At 41.2% G+C, this 21,277-nt stretch overlaps 1 protein-coding gene across 1 annotated transcript in view; it reads right to left on the bottom strand.

Moving 5' to 3' along the window:
- The window catches only part of LOC143296767 (formin-like protein), a 79,077-nt gene that overhangs the window by 15,477 nt on the left and 42,323 nt on the right, over window positions 1–21,277 (bottom strand). Inside the window, exons 11-23 of the mRNA XM_076608820.1 lie at window positions 18,425–18,502; window positions 16,671–16,781; window positions 15,144–15,293; window positions 13,629–13,730; window positions 11,610–11,745; window positions 10,006–10,182; window positions 8,997–9,121; window positions 7,332–7,479; window positions 6,168–6,225; window positions 4,932–5,001; window positions 3,603–3,680; window positions 2,220–2,306; window positions 319–387 (exon numbers count right to left, since the gene is read on the bottom strand). Of these exons, the coding sequence (XP_076464935.1) occupies window positions 319–387; window positions 2,220–2,306; window positions 3,603–3,680; window positions 4,932–5,001; window positions 6,168–6,225; window positions 7,332–7,479; window positions 8,997–9,121; window positions 10,006–10,182; window positions 11,610–11,745; window positions 13,629–13,730; window positions 15,144–15,293; window positions 16,671–16,781; window positions 18,425–18,502 (1,389 nt within the window). The remainder of the gene's footprint in view (window positions 1–318; window positions 388–2,219; window positions 2,307–3,602; window positions 3,681–4,931; window positions 5,002–6,167; window positions 6,226–7,331; window positions 7,480–8,996; window positions 9,122–10,005; window positions 10,183–11,609; window positions 11,746–13,628; window positions 13,731–15,143; window positions 15,294–16,670; window positions 16,782–18,424; window positions 18,503–21,277) is intronic.

The raw sequence follows: 21,277 nt of genomic DNA, 5'->3' as shown, positions 1-21,277 counted from the left end.
TCTTGAAGGCCTTGCCTCTCTTGTTTTTTGTTTTTTTTAATTCAAAAATCATGGCAGAAATCCATCACATAAAAATGTAATCATTTTGAAAATTGTGAGGCTAAAATGCATCTGCTTCCTTTTTCTTTGACAATCAGTACTATATAATCAAAGACTAAACCACTACAGGGTTTTAAAAGTTATCAAAATACCCACAGATGACATAAAAGGAATCAAATGAACGTATATACACTTATGTACTATTCTTCAGACTGGAAGAGAGAGAGAAGAATCTGTCAATGCCAGCATCCTCACACGTGGGAAGCCACCCAATCTTACCTCCATCATTTTCTTGACCTTCTGAGAGTTCTTCAGGGACATTGATGCTGCAATGATGGCGTTGATTTGCTGCAAGAAATCACGGAAATAATCATGAAATAACAGTTTGAGGAAAACTGCTGTTTGAGGAAAACTGCTATCAATTTTTTTTTATTCTTTACCACTCATACTCATTTTTTTTTTTTTTTAAACCTGTGCAAAATTAAACAAAACTTTTCCCCCCAAGAAATACACACACATACATGCACCACACATGCCACGCCCACCAACAAACACCCTCACTCCCCTAAGATGCAACTTACAAATTAAAAACCAGAGCCTCCATACACACAGCTTCATAGAAACTTTATAGCTTTAAAAAAATGTTTTTAAATCCAAAGAGCATGTACCGGCAATTTTTTTTTATTAAATACTTCAAACATTTATTTATTTATTTATTAAGACTTCTTGCTATAGCGCATATTCTTGAAGCTCTATGCGCTTTACAAAAGCACTAAAAACATTCACTCAAACATCCCCACACAAACATATGCATATAATTTGAAATATAGGCGAGAGAGAAAAATTAAAATAGGTCATGTCAGTTGATTAAATCAAGAAATGCAACAGGTATTTAAAAAAAAAAAAAAAAAAAAAAAAAAAGACAATTGAAATTGAAAGAACACAAGCACGTATACGCATGCATATATACATAGGCACATACATACATACCTACATACAAACACACAAAACACACAGCGTGCGCGCGCACACACACACACACACGCGCGCGCGCACGCACGCACTCACACATGCACCAACGAACAGAAGCCGCATACCCAGACACATTACTCACACATTCACTCAGTGACACACACACATACACGCACCTACAGGCACAATACACACACGAACACAGATCAACAATTGAATAATGCAAACTACTGCGACATTACATTAATATAAATATATATATATATATACATATATATATACACATATATACACACATACATACATTTATATACATACACACACATACATACATATACACACACATATATATAATAAAATAAAATAAAAGTTCCCTGAAGAAACACCCCGCATTACACACGCGTGTTTGTTCCTTACATGGTGTAGTGTTCCTTTAATGTTGTTTATCCCAGAAACAGAAAAGCTTTCATCTATGTCAGTCAGTCAGTCAATCAATCATTCTCTCACACAGTCTATTTTCCTCTCTCTTTTTCTACACCCAATCTATCTCAAAATCCTGACCATCACACTGGTTCATGCAGAGGTCAGGTACCTGCTCTTCCTTCTTTTCATTTTTTTTCTTATTTTCTTTTCTTAAACAGCAGATGCAGGGTAGCATATATGGATCAATCTTTCACACCTCCTTGAAACTGAAGAGGCCAGGCATTTGATCTTATTTTTTCTTTTTTTTTCCAAATAGCAGATGTAGAGCAGCACATATGGATGAATCCTCACGCTGTGACACTTCCTTGACACTGAAGCCAGGCATCCGATTCTTTTACTTCTTTTTTTCCTCTTCTTTTTTTTCCCCCCCAAACAGATGTTGCGTTGCATATATGGATCAATCTTCCTCTTCAATCTGCGAAACCACCTTAATAAAGAGGCGAGGCGTCTGCTCATATTTTGGTGGGTGGGAGAGGGAGGGTAGGGGAGGGGAAGGGGGGGGGGGTTGTTGCTGTTGTTGTTTTAACGTTTGTTTTTATCATAGGAAGTAGTATAGCATACAAGGACCAATCTTCACGCTGTTGACACCTCCTTGAAACTGGAAATAAAACTGTCCCAATGTTCTCCCTGCCCCCCCACCCCCTGCCTTGCTGCAGCCGGAGTGGAGGCAGACAGCATAACGGAGAGGTGGGAGGGTGTGTGTGTGGGGGGGGGGGGGGAATCACCGGCTGCAGGTGGTGCAGGTTGTCATGGTAATTGCCAATGAAGCTCATGATGGTCAGCTTGTGGGACAGCCGCTCCACCTTCACCATCTGTCACACACACACACATACATGTTCGCACACACACACACACACACACACACACACACACACACACACACACACATACATGTCCGCACGCACACACACACACACACACACACACACACACACATACAGTTATTATTATCATTAACATCGCTGGCATACATATTATCTTCTCCAGAAGACTTACAAATTTAATTAGGTTGAGTGGAAATCTTTTTTTTTTTTTTTTTTTTCATGTTTTTAACCCAAATTTTCTGTTGACAGACAAAGCATTTCCAGGGAAAATGAATTTGCTCAAGTTAACTACCTACCTACACACACACACACACACACACACACACACACACACACACACATAGATCAAGTAACACAAACACAATAACAACCAATCAGTCATCACATAGACTCACTGTTCCCACACACAAGCCAAAAAGCAAAAATAAATAAAAATCACAATTCTTTGTCACTGGCAAGACACTCACAGTCACAATGACATGAGGTAAGGAAACAAAACAGCAATATTGCCACAAATCAGAAACAACGCACCTGAATCATTAACTCCCTCCAGACAAAGGAATGCTCACGCATTCCTACACAAAACGTATTCGGATTCGGACGAAGGAATGGAATAGCATTCTCCGAAAGTAAAATTCCATCACACGCTGTACACGTGATTTTGTGATTAGCCAAGCAGAGTGCGCTATTCTGGGTCACTCCACAATTGAACAGTATGATTGGTCAGCCTGGCATGTGTGGCCCGTCTCGCACACACGCTGACAAAGTCACTGACCGGTTGTCTGCTCGCGTGCCAGCCTGTTAGCAAAGCGGGCTCTTCTCAGAATGTTGTGAAGCGAACAAGGCAGTGACAGCAACGTTTTAGGGTTGCCGAAGTACTTCAAACGCTACAAACTGAAGGGTCGGACATTGAAGAGGTTGATGATGGTGAAGAAGAAAGCGAATTTAATGCAGAAAGCGAGCATGGGTATGGTGATTCGGGGTGAAAAATTGGCAGTATTTTCTACATATGGCAAAACTGTAAAAATAAGATGAGAAATTTGATTTTTGTTATATGTAATAGCTCAACAAATAATAAACCAGTTCTGAAAGTTTCATTTTCTTACTCTGTATTTTGTATTTTTTGCAATTTTTTTCCAAACCCTTACAAATGGGCCGTCTGTGGGGAAAAGCAAGGGAGAAAACCTGTCGTCCCGAGTGAGTTAATTTGTCTTCGTCAGGGCAACAATGACATGATGTATGGAACCAAGACAGCAAAGATGCCCTATATCAGAAACAACGCACCTGAATCATGAATTTGTCTTCGTCACCCAGAGCTTCCACCGGCCGTCGATCCCTCTCGTACAGTCGGAATGCCTTTGTCTGCAAACACAGGTACACAATTATAAAGGATGGTTTTGTTTGTTTACTCTCCTTTATTCCTTTCCCAGGTTACTGAAAACACAGTGAACTTGCCCAAGTACATTCACAGGCAAGGAAAAGGAAGCAAAAGAGATGAATCACAAAAACATTCACAAAAAAAAAGTGAACAAAACCAAAAACTACAAAATGACATAAAAGTATATTTTGAAGTAAACTATGGCAAATATAAAATAAAAAAAAATTAGTTGAATTCCACCCAATACCCTGACAACAAAGTGCATATAAAGTGCATCTCAGAACGACAGTGTGTACACACACACACACACATACAAACATACAGAAACAAACACGCGCTTACACAAAAGTGCGCACAGACACGCACAAACACACACATTGTTTGTGAGTGGATTGTTGTAAAATTTAGTGCATACGTTGTTAAGTGATTACAAAAGTAAGTGTAAGTTATAAATTGAATAAAATTGGTAGGAAAGTTTGTTTTTCGCTTGTTTGGTTTAGTTTTTTCTATCAGAAGTTAACTATTTTCTCTTGAACATTATCCAGCCATAACAGTTTCAGACTACACATTCACACTGGCTAATTTCTAATATCACAAATAAGAAAAACAAGAAAAGAAGAAACAGAACTGAAAGTACGGTTTGAAACATGAGTTGCTCCTTCCACAGTTCCTGTGACTATGCTCTCTCACGTAGAAAGGGACACTACTTGTATGTCAAGGGTCACTGGCAATGCTAGAGGTCTAATCTCCCTTTGTAACAAAAAGACACCAGTTTCAGTACACTAGAACTGAAAGTAGGTATTAACTAGGACGTACTGGTGCCTTCTCCCTCTTGACAGACATGATCTGAGTGTATCGCCACAGGACATGATCTTCCACAGAGACGGTTCCATTACACTCCGTTTTCTTCCAGATTTTCTAGCTAAGAACCAAAACTCAGAGGTGCCCTCTCCCTCACTGAGACATGTCTGAGATTTCACCTTGACATATTTGGGTGAGGCCTTTTTACAGTATTTTTCAATATTTTGAATTTTATTTTCAATTTTACGCAGAATGAGCGAGACAAGGGTGAACTGCGCTCTTTAAGATTGTTTTAATCCACCCTTCAACTTTATTTTGTGTTCTCCTTGAACAGATTTAAAATCCGACAGGTATTCTAGCCCCGAAATGGCCCCTATACGGTGTGCATGGCGATGAGCAACACTGCTGTGGGCAGGGCTGATGGCGTGACTCACCTCCTGGTCATTGGGCAGCACTGTCTGCAGGATGTCCACAATGTCCAGGGTCAGCCGTTTCAGGTCCAGTCTGTGCACATGTCACACACACTTCTCTCCTTATCCTTCACACAATGCTACAAACAATGGCAACAAGGATACATGCTTAACCTTTTTTCTCGCATTAGTCTTACACATACACACACTTACATATCACACATCACACATACACCACTCACACACAGTGTGTTGGCCGCCGTTCTTTCTCTGTCTCTGGACCTTGCAACTGGAATGAACTTCCTCTTTCGCTTCGTCAAGTCTCCACACTCAGCTCTTTCAAGTCTGGCCTTAAAACCCACCTCTTCCCAAAATAGCCTCCCTTCCCTGCCTCTTCCTGGTCTTTAGTTTCTCCAGTTTTAGAGTTATGCGTGCATGAGAATGACTGGTGCGAAAGCGCTTAGATTTGTCTATGCACAAGATTCAGCGCTATATAAGTACCATTATTATTATTATTTATTATGTGTGTGAGCACACACTGACAGAAACCCCGACTGAATGACACAGGAAACAAATGATGAGTGCCCAAAGACAGCTCTTAACCAGTTCCATCCACGTAGGCAACCTGTTGTGCAAATGACTGTTTTTGTACAGCACTTAATGCTTCATCTCTAACAGAATACACGTGCTGCATACAGCAGTCACCACACACTCTCTCTCTCTCTCTCTCTCTCTAAACCTAACACGCTTTTGTGTTTTAATCAAATAAATCGACAAGTCATTTCTAACTCAACCTGCTTTCTAACATTCTTGTGTGTGTGCAGCAATGTAAGATGTTCATGAAAGAGATGATGAGTTAATCTTTGAACACATGTCTCCTGTATCAATCCGGCTCACCGTCCAAACATCACGGCTGTTCCCACAACAGTGTCAGATTACTCATGCCACAAAAACCAGAGAAGACAGTCATGAATCTTGCAACACTTACCTAGGTTAGTCAGCATGTGTATGTCTATGGTGTGTGTGTGTGTGTTTGTGTGTGTGTGTGTGTGCGAGCACGCGCGCACGCATGTCCACATACTTTTGCGTGCATGTGTTCAAAATTCAATTACATGAATACATCATAAAAGCAACAATGTGTTAACTTTCAAAAAGTGAGTGGTTCTCATAAATGCATGAATACAATGAAGACAAGTCTTTTGCATGCACATTTTTTTCTAGACAAAAAAAAAAAAAAAAAAAAAGCAAAAGCACACATACCCATTGATGGCCCGGACAATCTCTTCATTTGTCATTTCTATCTTCCGCCTTGTGATCGCTGAAAAACAAAAAACACCCAAAACAACGCTTCACACACCTGCTCTTTTTTTTCTCTTCACTGTCCCTGAAAACTTGATATCATGTTCTGGCTATGTAACACATGATCCTGTTTATTTGAACAACAAAAAAATCAACAGCACTGAAGAAAATACTTCTATTCTTGGTATAACTATTGTAATTAAATGATAGATATGCATCTGTTCTGTTCCAAGGAAGCAACACTGCACTCCTCAAACAAAAACATGACAGAAACAGACACACTGTTGGAAATAAAGCAGAACAACGAACAAAAAGAAGCAAATCAACATAAAATGAACACATACACTCATACGCACAAGTACACACACACGCAAAAACACATAAACAAACGTGCGCCAACTCAGACACACACAAACACATACCAAAACACAAACAGCAAAAACAGATGTACGTTACACACATCAGCACATTCACACATAAACGCAAACATGCAGAAACACAAAGAAACAAACATGTGCTCTCTCAAACACACACACACACACAAACGCACACACACGAACATGCACACACTAACACACTACCCACACAACATCACACACATACCCACCCATCCCACACCACACACACACACAAACATACCCAACCAAAGCACACCACATCAACCACACAGAACTATACCCACACCTATCACACCACAAAATACACAGAAAGACAAATAAAACTACCCTTACCACACACACACACACACACACACACACACACACACACACACACACACACACACACACACACACACACACACATAAAAACTATACACACACAGACATACCCACCCACACCACACACACACACACACACACACACACACACAAACATACCCACCCAGTCCCAACCACACCACACCACACCACAACACAAACACACCCACACAAACACACCCTCACCAAACTACAACACACATACACACACACACACACACACACACACGCATGCCCACCCCCACCCACACACACACAACTCCCCCCGCCTCCTCACACCCCTACCCCTCCCCCCCCACACACACACAACCACGCACACAGAGAACCCCCCCCACACCCCTCCATCCCCACCCCCCCAAGAACATACCAACGTTGCGCAGCCTGTTGGGCTCCAGAAGGGACACGGCCTGCTTGGAGTGTTTCTTCAGGGCCTTGGGCGTGGCCCTGTCCGAGGAGTGCAGGGGCCCCGCTGGGCCCAGTCTGAACACCTCCTCAAACTCATTGAAGTCTATCACCTGGGGACAGAGGGGGCACGCCAGCCAACAAACAACACCGTTACTTACAGTCAGTTGGGGAGCCTGTAGGGTTTGTACGCCTGTGGGCGGGTAAAGGGGTGGGTAAGTGTGTGTGTTTGTGTTTGTGTTTGTGTTTGGTGTGGTGTGGTGTTCGTGTGTCTTGTGTGTGTGTGTGTGTGTGTTGTGTGTCCGTGTTGTGTGTTTTGTGTGTCTGTGCCTGTGTCGTCTGTGTGTGTGTCTGTGTGTGTCTGTCAGTCAGTCAGTCTGTCTGCATGTGTGCATGTGCGTGTGTCTGTGTATGCATTTGATGAGCATCTATGTTTGCGTAGGTACGCGTGTGTGTGTGTGTGTGTGTGTGTGTGTGTGTGTGTGTGTGTGTGTGTGTGTGTGTGTGTGTGCGTGTGTGTGTGTGTCTTTCTGTCTGTCTGTCTGTGTGCATGTGCATTGCGTGTGTTTGTGTATGCCTTTGTTGTCTGTGCTTGTGTAGCTATACATGTGTGTGTGTAGGTATACGTGTGTCTATGTCTGTGTCTGTGTGTCTGTGCGTGTGTGGTCTGTCTGTCTGTGTCTGTCTGTCTGTCTGTCTGTCTACAAAAAGTCTTAACACAACAAAAGCCAGACATCAGGAAAAGCATCTTGTCAGAAAAAAATAAAATAAATAAATAAATATAATATAATAATAATAATAATAATAATAATAATATTAATAATAATAATAATAATAACAATAATAAGGAAAACAATCTCAAAAAATAACAGCAACAAGAAATATTAGCACAACCAACAGCAATTCAGTTCCAGTTTCAAGGAGGTGTCAAAAGCTTGCAGACGCATGCATGTGCACCATGCAGAAAAGAAAAAAAAAAAAAAAAGATTCAGGAAGCAGAAACCTGACCAACACATAAACCCACTGCGCTGATCAGGCAAATGAGCCTTCCACCAGCTCTGACCCACACAACGCGCAGAAACTCATGACCCACACAACACACAGAGACTCATGACCCACACAACTCACAGAGACTCATGACCCACACAACACACAGAGACTCATGACCCACACAACTCACAGAGACTCATGACCCACACAACACACAGAGACTCATGACCCACACAACTCACAGAGACTCATGACCCACACAACTCAGGGAGACTCATGACCCACACAACACACAGATTCATGACCCACACACCTCACACAGACTCATGACCCACACAACTCAGGGAGACTCATGACCCACACAACACACAGATTCATGACCCACACACCTCACACAGAGACTCATGACCCACACAACTCAGGGAGACTCATGACCCACACAACTCACAGAGACTCATGACCCACACAACTCAGGGAGACTCATGACCCACACAACTCACAGAGACTCATGACCCACACAACACACAGAGACTCATGACCCACACAACTCAGGGAGACTCATGACCCACACAACTCAGGGAGACTCATGACCCACACAACACATGGAGACCCATGACCCACACAACTCAGGGAGACTCACAGAATAAAGTTTTTCGTCATCCAGCTCGGAGAAGACGGTGCCCTTGACCTGCTGCGGCTTGAGGGGCGTCCAGTTCAGGATGGGCAGGCGGAACTTGGTCTGGATCTTCTTCTTGATCGTCATGGCTGCACACAGCATGCACACGTCACACATCATGTCACATCACATCACATCACACAGCACACCACGTCACACATCATGTCACATCACATCACATCACACAGCACGCACCACGTCACACATCATGTCACATCACATCACATCACACAGCACGCACCACGTCACACGTCATGTCACATCACACCTCACCACATCACATCACATCACGTCACATCACACCACACAGCACACCACATCACACATCATGTCACATCACACCTCACCACATCACATCACATCATGTCACATCACACCATGTCACACATCACACCATGTCACACATCACACCACGTCACACCACATCACGTCACATATCACACCACGTCACACATCACATCACGTCACAAACCACATCACGTCACACCACATCATATATCACATCATGTAACACCACATCATATCACACTGCATCATATATCACATCATGTCACACCACATCACATCGCATCAAACCACATCACATCAAACACATCACACCGTGTCACACCATATATCACATCATGTAACACCACATCATATCACACTGCATCATATATCACATCATGTCACACCACATCACATCGCATCAAACCACATCACATCAAACACATCACACCGTGTCACACCACATCACATCACACCACATCACATCATGTCACACCACATAGAATCACATCACATACATACATACCCCTTCAAATGGGCTCTTGGCCTAAATGTGAATAAACCATCTGAGGCTGTCTGTCTGTCTGTCTGTCTCTCTCTCTGCTTGTAGTCTCCATGTTTCATATAGCAAAATAAAGTTTGCTTTTCTGTGTTTGTTTTTTCTTTAAACACACCAGAAAAGGAAAAACAAAGCAAGCCAACTTACCATCCACATTGTGCACGCCGGGAGGAGGAGGAGGAGGAGGGGGCACTGGTCCGAAGGGAGGGGGTGGAGGTGGGGGTGGAGGCGGGGGTGGAGGGGGTGGGGCCACAGGTGGGGGGGCGGGGACGGCCACAGGGGTGACGCCTGGCATGGGGCCCCCTGGTCCTGACACCACGTCTACTGCGCGCACACACACACACACACACACACACACACACACACACAAAGTCATTTTTTTTTAATTCTGACAGCAGAGCACAAGTATACATCAATTTCATCAAGTAATTCATGTCTCTACATGGCAGAGGTTTCCAGCTACTGGAGTCCCTTGTTCACTTAACATCATGCAGCCTCAAGTTCCATGTCTATAAAATCACAGCTCGCCCAACAATCATAAATCTTTACAACATATGTATCACGCTCAAGCTTATGCCGTTTTCCTGTGACATGTTCCACAGCTAGACACCATGTCATAGCCCACAAAACTGTCCAAGTCATTTTCTTGTTACACGTTCCATGACAAAAAATCACGTCACTGTCTACAAACTGTTTAGTTCCAGTCATGCCCCTCATTTCAAAACCCCCATTCAAACACTTTGTCACAGCCTACAAAATCTCCAAACATGTCCCCTGTCTACACCCATAAAACCTGTCACACAATCTTCAGGCAGAAATCCATCGAGCTGAAATTTTTTTGTGAAATTTGTGTGTTAAGTATCCATGCAAATAGAGAAAGAAAAAAGCGCAAACATCCACAGACACAAACTTTACATGTCAGTTCAGTCTAAATTCAACCATGGTGCCAGTATAATTAAAACCAGTACTCTGTGTTGAAAATGAGAGAATTTTGAATGCAGTCCTGTTGCCTTGGAAGAAGACATTTGAAGCAAAATGGAAGCATAGGACATAGGTGGAAAGAGCAGCAAGGCATTTGCAACAAGAACACAGTTCTGAAGATCTCTTCAAGAAATACATATGGCCAACAAGGGAGCAATCAGCTCAAGTAATGGACCTGGTAGAGGGGAATCTCATCAAACACTGCCTCAGCATAGAAGGGATCTGCCCAAAGATTGATAAAATTTGCAAGCAAACCCCAAAGTTTCGCTCCCTCTTGTGAAAGAAACGTTTCATGTATGTCGGGGTTTTTTCTTTTGAGCGTAAGCGGAGGGGTATATGGTTCATGTTAAGTTATAGTTTATGTCCAAATTATATAAAGTGTTTGTTTTTTTTGTTTTTGTTTTATTCTAATTTTCTTTCTTCTTTTCTTCGATGTATCCATTATGTTGCAAAGAAATGTCATTAAAAATATTACTTTAAAAAAAAAAAAAAAAAAAAAGGAAATGTTTCACAGTGAAGTTCAAGCAAAATTTGTGTCTAGAAATTTATGCAATGACAAACTGATTGATGCTGTTTTTTCTTTCTTTTTTTTCAGTATTCAGTGCGAAGTTTACATGCAATATTATGCATTGGTTCCTCAGGTCCATGGAATTTCACCTACCGCCTTGTGGAGGCATCAAACAAGGGAAGGAGAAATAACACTGCCCCCCAAACAAACCACACTCAACAGGGTGGTCCCACGGAGGTCAGCTAAACCAAGCGTCACCTACCAGCCACGTTTTTGATCTGCTCCAGTTCCAGCATCTTAGCGTCCAGCATACTCTGCCGCTTGCGAGACTCCTGCTCCTTCTCACACACCGTCTTCCGCAACGTGTTCATCTCGCTTTCTTGGTGAAGGATGTGGTCCTGAAAGGAGTGTTTTAAAAATAAATAAATAATTTTTAAAAAGCATATTTTATCGTCTTTTTCTATTTCTCAGCTGTGTTGTCCTGAATTAACTGTTTGAAAAACGTGTATGTTTTATTGTATTTTTCTATTTCTGTGTTGTGTGGTCATGAAATAATGTTTGAAAAATGTGTATGTTTTATTGTATTTTTCTATTTCTGAGTTGTGTGGTCATGAAATAATGTTTGAAAAACATGTATGTTTTACAGTCTTTTTTTTTCTTTTCCTGAGCTATTTGGTCCAAAAATAATGCTCAAAACATACATGTTTTATTTTCTTCTTCTTTTTCTGGACTATTTGGTCCTGAAATAATGTTGAGAAAATATATGTTTTGTCATCTTTTTCTTTCTCTAAGCGATGTTGTCCTGAAATAATGTTTGAAAAACATGTAAATCTTTTTCTTTTTTTAAGTGATGTGGTCCTGAATTAATGTTTTTAAAACATGTAAATCTTTTCCTTTCTCTAAGCGATGTGGTTCTGAAATAATGTTTGAGAAACATGTAAATCTTTTTCTTTTTTTAAGTGACGTGGTCCTGAAGTAATGTTTTAAAAACATGTAAAATCTTTTCCTTTCTCTAAGTGATGTGGTCCTGAAATAATGTTTGAGAAACATGTAAATCTTTTTCTTTTTCTAAGCTGAGTGGTTCCTCTCTTTTTCTCTCTCCTTTAATTTAGTACCTGGACAAGATACCAAATATTTCTAGCTTCCGACACACAGAACACAAAGGCAAGTGAACACAGAAACGTTGGACCTGTGTAAAATGTCAGTCAGAATCGCATGATCATATCAGACATTACTGTTTAATATCCATTTCTAGAACCAGATCCATCAAGTATTGTTCTAATGTCAAGTGCATATGCTTTAGTAACCTGACAATTGAGCATATAATTTTTCACTGTAGCTTGACGAAGCCTTTTGTACACGAAAGTGTGTCTTCACAAGTGACTGAGAACGTTGATGTTTTTGACTTTTTGCATTCATTATCACTTGTTTCGCCTGTCAGTTTAACAACTTCTCTTTTACGAAGTCCTTTAAGTAATTTCCTGTAACTGTATCTAGAGGTTGTTTTTCTTTTCTTCCAAATTTCACCCACATTTTTACGCTCATTTGCCCAGTTTCCCCCAACCCTCCATTCATCCACATCTCCCACCCCTTCTAACCAATAATACTCAGATGTATTCATAAGTACTTTAACAAAATGTCTTCAATCACCGATATGTGTGATGGGACATTAAACAAAAAATTCCTCCTTCCATCACAAGCTGTTGTGAAATCAAAGTTTAATATTATATACTGTGAAATTAAATTTTAACATCATGGAAATCAATTATCAAACTACATCTACTTTTAATAACAGGCCCTGCTATCTCACAGAAAATCTGAATTAAACACACATAGTGAAATAAGTAAAATATTCAAACACATCACACCAAAAATGATGCACACACACATACACACCAAACAACACATCATACAACACCACACCACACCAATGCCAAACACACTACACCACACCACACAAGCACATGCACCATTCAACACACACACACACACACACACACACACACACACACACACACACACACACACACACACACACACACACACTTTTCTGGAAACAGAACTTCTCAGACAGAAAGACAGACAATACAAATAAAAAAAAACAAGAGGAGAAAGATAAGGCATACAGATGAACAGACAAACAGACACCGACACACAACAAAGCAAGGAGGTCGACACACAGATGGACAGATGAACAGACATACATTATATACACACATACATATATACACATGTATACAATATAAGTACTATGAATAGAGAGGAGAGATATCGGGAGTACCCTGAGTTCCTCCAGATCAGCATTGGCATCAGACAGCTGCTTTTCCAGGGCCACTGTCTTGGCCATGGCTTCGTCCTCCACCTCTTGCAAATGCTCATTCAACTGTTGACCAAAACAACAGCTAAAAATCAAACTGATCGATACGGATACTCATATTAGCCCCTATCCTCAGTCAGAGCACCAAGCTCACAAGTGCTTTACAAACACGGAGGCAGCTGCACAACAACGGGCTGCCTCCCTGGGTAGAGGCAACTGAGAGCTGACTTCACGGCAGGCGCCCATCGCTTGTTTCGTGTGTCATTCATTCAGGCTTCACACACACACACACACACACACACACACACACACACACACACACACACACAACACACACTTCACGGCAGGCGCCCATCATTTGTTTCATGTGTCATTCATTCAGGCTTCACACACACACACACACACACACACACACACACACACTTCACGGCAGGCGCCCATCATTTGTTTCATGTGTCATTCATTCAGGCTTCACACACACACACACACACACACACACACACACACTAAACATTTACTCCTCCCACCAGCTTGAGTAAAGAGAGGCAAATGTGTAACCAATTCTGTGCCGGACTTCAATACAAATGGAAAAGAAATCTATCTTCAGTCATTACCATCCACATTGTTATGATGAACAATGAGACAAATTACTTTTAGAGCCAGAACCAAAAGTGTCAGTTTTACTGTACATCAGATATTACAAACAAACAATAACAATATTACATTTCTATAATCATTAATTGAAAAAAAAAATCATTAAATAAAGAAATTATAGTAACTGACCAAGACAAAAAAAGTAAAAAAAGCAATAAAGCTGTTGACTTGAAGATACATATGTGTGTTAACATTGACTCTGTGTGTGTGTGTGTGTGTGTGTGTGTGTGTGTGTGTGTGTGTGTGTGTGTGTCTGTGTGTCTGTGACTGTGTCTGTGTCCGTGTTTCTGTCCGTGTCTGTGTCTGTGTGTGTAGATTGATAGACAGAGAGATAGACTGATAATGTGTGTGTGTGTGTGTGTGTCTGTGTGTGTCAGTGTCTGTGTGTAGATAGATAGAGAGATAGATTGATAATGTGTGTGTGTGTGTGTGAGTGTAGACACACAGATAGACAGATAGACTAACAGAGTGTGAGTGTGAGTGTGTGTGTGTGTGTGTGTGTGTGCACTTGTCACTGGTTCCAATACTAGCTGACAATGTAGTTTATGCAAACTGTTGGCAATTTCTGTAACTCTTGGCTGCTTTTCCTTGTTTCTTTTCCCCCTAATATTTTTAATCTTGTGTTTATGTCATCTTGTTGATGTCATGTTGTGCATATAGACCTATGTGTTGCCTTGCATATAATTGTAATGATATTCAAACTAATCAATCTGGTATTTTTTCAAAGACCACAATAACAACAACAACGGAAATTTATTCACTGCCTTCCAGTGCTGAAGGCGCTTTCAAATAACTGCAAAACGTTAACACCAAAAGGAACCATACGTGTGACAGCTCATCCTCCAGCTCCGCTACTTTCTCCAGAGCGTCCGTCTTGGTCTCCGAGTCCTCCAGCAGCTGAGCCACATCAATCATGTTGTCCAGGTAGGCATGCACCTGCACCGCCAGCCGGTCGCTCTCCGTGTGCCGAAGTTTCTGCCAAAACATTGCAAACAGTTATGTGAGATTCAACAACTGATTCAAACGTTTCAATCTACACTATAATAGAGTGGAGTGATGGCCTAGAGGTAACGCGTTCGCCTAGGAAGCGAGAGAATCTGAGCGCGCTGGTTCGAATCACGGCTCAGCCGCCGATATTTTCTCCCCCTCCACTAGACCTTGAGTGGTGGTCTGGACGCTAGTCATTCGGATGAGACGATAAACCGAGGTCCCGTGTGCAGCATGCACTTAGCGCACGTAAAAGAACCCACGGCAACAAAAGGGTTGTTCCTGGCAAAATTCTGTAGAAAAATCCACTTCGATAGGAAAAACAAATAAAACTGCACACAGGAAAAAATACAAAAAAATGGGTGGCGCTGTAGTATAGCGACCCGCTCTTCCTGGGGAGAGCAGCCCGAATTTCACACAGAGAAATCTGTTGTGATAAAAAGAAATACAAATACAAATAATATATATATAAAAAAATTTTTAAACAGAAGAAAAAAGTATATTGTTCTATGTACAACAGGAAAAGAAAAAGTTGCAGTGAGATCCAATAACTGTTTTAGATTATTTCAATCTACACTAAACAAATTTTAAAATGTATATCGTTCCAGGTATAACATAAAAAGAAGACCTGAACTGAACAGTCAAGCAGATTAAACCATCATATAATCATATATGCCTCCAGTTTCAGTAACAACTAACAAAAAACAAAACAAAAAAAAAAACCCTGCTTCCCCCCCCCCCCCCCCCCCCCAACCCCAACATCCCCCCAAAAAAAAACAACAACAAACAGAACGTGTACTAGCCCAAATTTCATACAGAGAAATCTATTGTGACAAAAAGAGTAATACAACAGAGTTTCAGTTTCAGTTTCAGTTTCAGAAGCTCAAGGAGGCGTCACTGCGTTCGGACAAATCCATATACGCTACACCACATCTGCCAAGCAGATGCCTGACCAGCAGCGTAACCCAACGCGCTTAGTCAGGCCTTGAGAAAAAAAAAAAAAAAGGTGAATAAATAGATAAACTTACATAAATAAATAAATAATAATTATGATATAAAAAAAAGGTAGTAGTAATGATAATAATAATAATAAAATAATAAATAGATAAATAAATAAATAAATAAGACAACAATGATGATAAATAAGCAAATAAATGTAAAACAGGAAGACACACATTCACACATACCCCCACACACGCACAACAGATATGCACCAAACATGCAGTTTCACAGATATGAAAACATAGTCAAATACATATAAACGTACATGAGCTCCCACACACACACACACACACACACCACACACACACACACACAGAACATACAACAGAACAGAAGACAACAGCAGCAGAGCCAGGCACCCACCTCCAGGTAGTCATCCAGGCCAGCCTGTGTGAACTCGTGCTGCAGATGGACCCGGAAGTTCATGTTCTCCACAGAGTGCACCACAATGTTCACAAACTGCATACACGCCACCTGCACACCGCCAGTTTTCAGTTTCAGTAGCTCAAGGAGGCGTCACTGCGTTCGGACAAATCCATACATGCCACACCACATCTGCCACGCAGATGCCTGACCAGCAGCGTAACCCAACGCGCTTAGTCAGGCCTTGAGAAAAAAAAAATATATATATATATATATAGATAGATAAGCTTACACAAATAAATAAATAAATAATAATTATGATATAAAAAAAAAGGTAGTAGTAATGAAAATAATAATAAAATACTACTGCACACCGCCAACGTGTACGCACTTTACTACTACGCACAATCCACACATTGCTGGAATGACATGAACACTTTACTATGCACGTTACACATTCATGGAATGATGTGAACACTTTTTCTAAGCACATAACGCTTTGCTAGAAAGATGTGAATACTTTACTATGCAAACAAAGCATTATTTGAAATACATGTATACCTTATGTATTGACATGCACTCTTTTCGGAACAGTAGCGGTAGGGGTATTAGTAAGTTTTGTTGTACAGTGTGCCATTACCAGCTGTACTTGTCAAACTATTTGGAATTAACACTAATCATGCGGACATTTTCCCCATTCTTGGGGTCATGAACTGCTCTGGTGATAACAAACTGACTGCCAAGACTTGAGGATGGCAGCTGTCAAACCAGCTAGCTTGCTTGGCTGATTCAGAACCACTGCCTAAGCCGCTGACACGTTGCTATGCTGGGCAGCTTTACACTTCCATGCCCGAAAGGAAATTTTCCATCTAAAATTACGTTCAAGTAACATACTTACCGTGACCCACTAGTGCAGACTCCGGCAGGGGTCTGACATTCCTGTCCTGTGCAAACTACTATCCGCCTATGCGGAGAAAACGAAAGCAGCTACGGCCGATAACCTCCCGGGAGTAGGTAACCTCCCCTTTGCCCCCCTGACTAGCGCCCTCTTTTATGTTTTATATGCTACACATTTCTCAGAATTTTAGCTCCAAACTGCCTACACCTTAGGGCCTTGAAATGGAGAATGCACTGACTCCAGTCAGTGGAGTGCTGTCACACGGCTTCCTTTGGCTCAGAAGTAGTAAGCTTGCAATCGTGCTCCCATTCAAATTCAGCAAGTATTCTCAAAGCTGGAAACTTCAGCTGTGTTCCATCAACTAATTCATCCACAGGCAACAGTGCTCACATGCTAAATTAATAACCATTCTTAAGGTATGGAAAGCCTTTCCTTGGAATCCTTCATGTGACAAATTCCTTTCTGAGTTCATGCCCTTTTATACAGTCTTCTACTTTTTTTTTTTTTTTTTTTTTTTTTTTTTTTTTTTGATGTGATTTACATTCATTTATCTCTAATGTGAATTTGCAGACCATATTCTCGTTATCACACCAACAGCAACAAAATTTTCATCCCTATATCTGGTGTGCCTGTGCATCCCACCCCATTCCAACCACACACACTCACACACACACACACACACACACACACGCGCGCACACACACACACACACACACACACACACACACACACACAGCTGGCAAAACACATTTTGTCATACACACAGCAGTCAGCAACCCACCATGCACACCTAAACAACAACAGCAAATGCCAAGACGAGCAATCAAACACATGCCACACAAACATCAGCACTCACCATGAAATCAATGTGGAATTCATCGTAGTTTTTGAAGTAGTCCATCAGCGTCTCGAACCTGTGTCTCTCCTCACACACCTGCACAAAGACCAGGCACAGGATGACCTCATCATTTCACAGCACAGCACCTGACAACATCCGTTCTTCTTTCAGCACCGGAACTCACAGGGGGAGGGGGGCTAAATGTGATCTTTTTGTGCTTCTTTTTCTCAATCAGTCAGAACAAGGTCATTTTGTATCGTACTGCATTGCACTGCATTGCATTGTATTACTCTTTTTGTCACAACAGATTTCTCTGTGTGAAATTCAAGCTGCTCTCCCCAGGGAAAGCGTGTCACTACTATGACAGTGCCAACCCCCTTTTTTGACTCACTTGTGTAAACAAAGTGAGTCTATGTTTTAACCCGGTGTTCGGTTGTCTGTGTGTGTGTGTGTGTGTGTGTCCATGTGTCTGTGTGTCTGTGTGTCCGTGGTAAACTTTAACATTGACATTTTCTCTGCAAATACTTTGTCAGTTGACACCAAATTTGGCATAAAAATAGGAAAAATTCAGTTCTTTCCAGTCATCTTGTTTAAAACAATATTGCACCTCTGGGATGGGCACAAAAAAATAAAAAAAAGAAGCCTAATTATATGCAAACTGCATTTACTGTTATATTTATATTTTTTGTATTCTCTAAACTTGGCACTTTGACCTCTTATTCTGACACAACAACAAGAGGAGTCATTATTATCATTTTTTGTTCAAACAGAAATTTCTTTTGCTAAGCATGGAATTTTTATTTATTTTGCAAACGTTTTGGTGCAGCTAGTGAAAAAGGAAAATTACTCTCTAATTAATGCTAGGGGACTTAATTTATCACAAGTGAGTTTTGAAGGCCTTGCCTCTCTTGTTTTATGTTTGCAAGTGTACTTGTCTTCCTATCAAATTGGATTTTTCTACAGAATTATGCCAGGGACAACCCTTTCATTGCCTTGTGTTTTTCTTGTGTGCTAAGTGCATGCTGCACACGGGACCTCAGTTTATCGTCTCATCCGAATGATCAGTGTCCATCCAGACCACCAGTCTTAGTCTAGAGTAGGCAAAGAAAATGTTGAGCATAAGGACTGAACACATGCACTCAGATTTTCCGTTTCTTAGTATGGTCAACACTCCACTCCACTACCATGAGACAGCAAGACTAAGCAGAGCATGGCTGACAAGATCTGTAATTGCATCTTTTTTTTCTTTTTTTAACTTACACAGCCATGTGAGTTTATTCCCAGAATTTCTTTCAAGCTTGTCCTGTATTCCTGACCCTCAGCCTGAGTACTGTGTGTCTCACTGTGAAACATGTGCTCCTTGACTGTTGGGATCTGCATGACGTTAGACACAGACATTACACGGCGGTTTCTCTGAAGACCTTGTTTCGTGATGTCCCTCCGTGGATGCTGATGGACTTCTTGAAAGAAGTGAACATTTTTAATCAGATTTGAAGGTTTTAAACTATGGAAGTTTTTTTTATAAACTTTGAGTGGAAAGTCTGAAGTGGTGATTCGTTTTAATTGTTTGTTTTTTACCCTTGTAGTAGGTATTAACGCGGCGATAGCCTTGAGATGGCCTTAGTGGTCGGCGAGGCTCTAAGCACCATAATTTCGTTTCATTTGATTACTGTGTGAGCCTCATAATTAGCTGGCCATCCTTTCTCCGCACAAGTTCTCAGTGTTCACGCAAAAGTGTGTTTTGTACATGGCTTTCTTGGAGTCCCAAAACTTGAATCTTTGTTGTACCTTTGCACAGTTCCAAACTACCATTCTGCACATGTGCTCTGAGTGGGTCTACTCATCTCCTTGCTTGCAGGCTTGCTTCTGGCATCACTGTTAACTCACTCAGTACGGCCAGTCCTCTCTTCTCTACACAGACCCATCGGATGTCCAGTGGGTGTCTCAATGACCCAACCTTTAGCTTCCGTTGTCAGAACTGTGGTATTCTTTGTCAACATTCACCTCTTCAGTATAAGAGCCTTCCGCTTGCAATATTTTGATGATGGTAATTGGTGTGAAACGCTATTAACGTCGTCTCTTTCACCGTTCGTATGGAGAGAGTTAACCGTCACAGATGAGACCATTGTCTGCCCCATGTCATCTGACAACTGGACTGTTGTGTTTCAAGTGTTTCTGTCACCATGATGGATTACACTTGTCACAATGTGCTTGGTGTGTGTGTGTGTGTCACATGCAAACATCACGACATTTTTTTTTAATTTAGCATCTATGAGTATGTGGATGAGGATGGGGAACCATGACAGTATATTCAGGCTTCTGAGTTTGTTCTCACCCACTACCAAACAAAAAAAAAACAGAAAAGGAAAACATGGGGGGAAAGAAAGTCAGCTCCTGTACACACAGCAACCTGAACAGAAGGCTGCTCTGAGCCATAAAAGATACCAGCCTATTTTCGAGCAAATGTCTAATTTAAGAATGCAATGCACTGGGGTTTCCAGATCTGAACTGCAGATTTGTTCCTGTCTTATCTTGGCAAGCACACATCCAGGTCATACGCACTCACACAGACACACACAGACACACATGCACACACACACACTTTATCCTCACTACAGCTTATCAGTATTGAGGTAAATCATCTCATTAGTTTACATATTAAATTAAATGTGTTTAAACCTAGTTAGATAAAATAAACAAATCACATGCTACACTGGGGAGACTTTCAAATATGCATCATTATCCCTTTTTTTACTGTGAGGCTTTAATGCCTTTTATACCCAGCTTTCTGGGGAAAAAATTCAGTTGAAAATGTTGATAATTCCATTAACTGTTAAAGATTTCAAACAGTTCGCTTCACAGTCCAGATGG

This window comes from Babylonia areolata, chromosome 2, assembly GCF_041734735.1.
Source record: "Babylonia areolata isolate BAREFJ2019XMU chromosome 2, ASM4173473v1, whole genome shotgun sequence".
NCBI lineage: Eukaryota > Metazoa > Mollusca > Gastropoda > Neogastropoda > Buccinidae > Babylonia > Babylonia areolata.
Note: the sequence above shows the minus strand (reverse complement) of the source record. Positions and strands in the feature narration are given on the sequence as shown.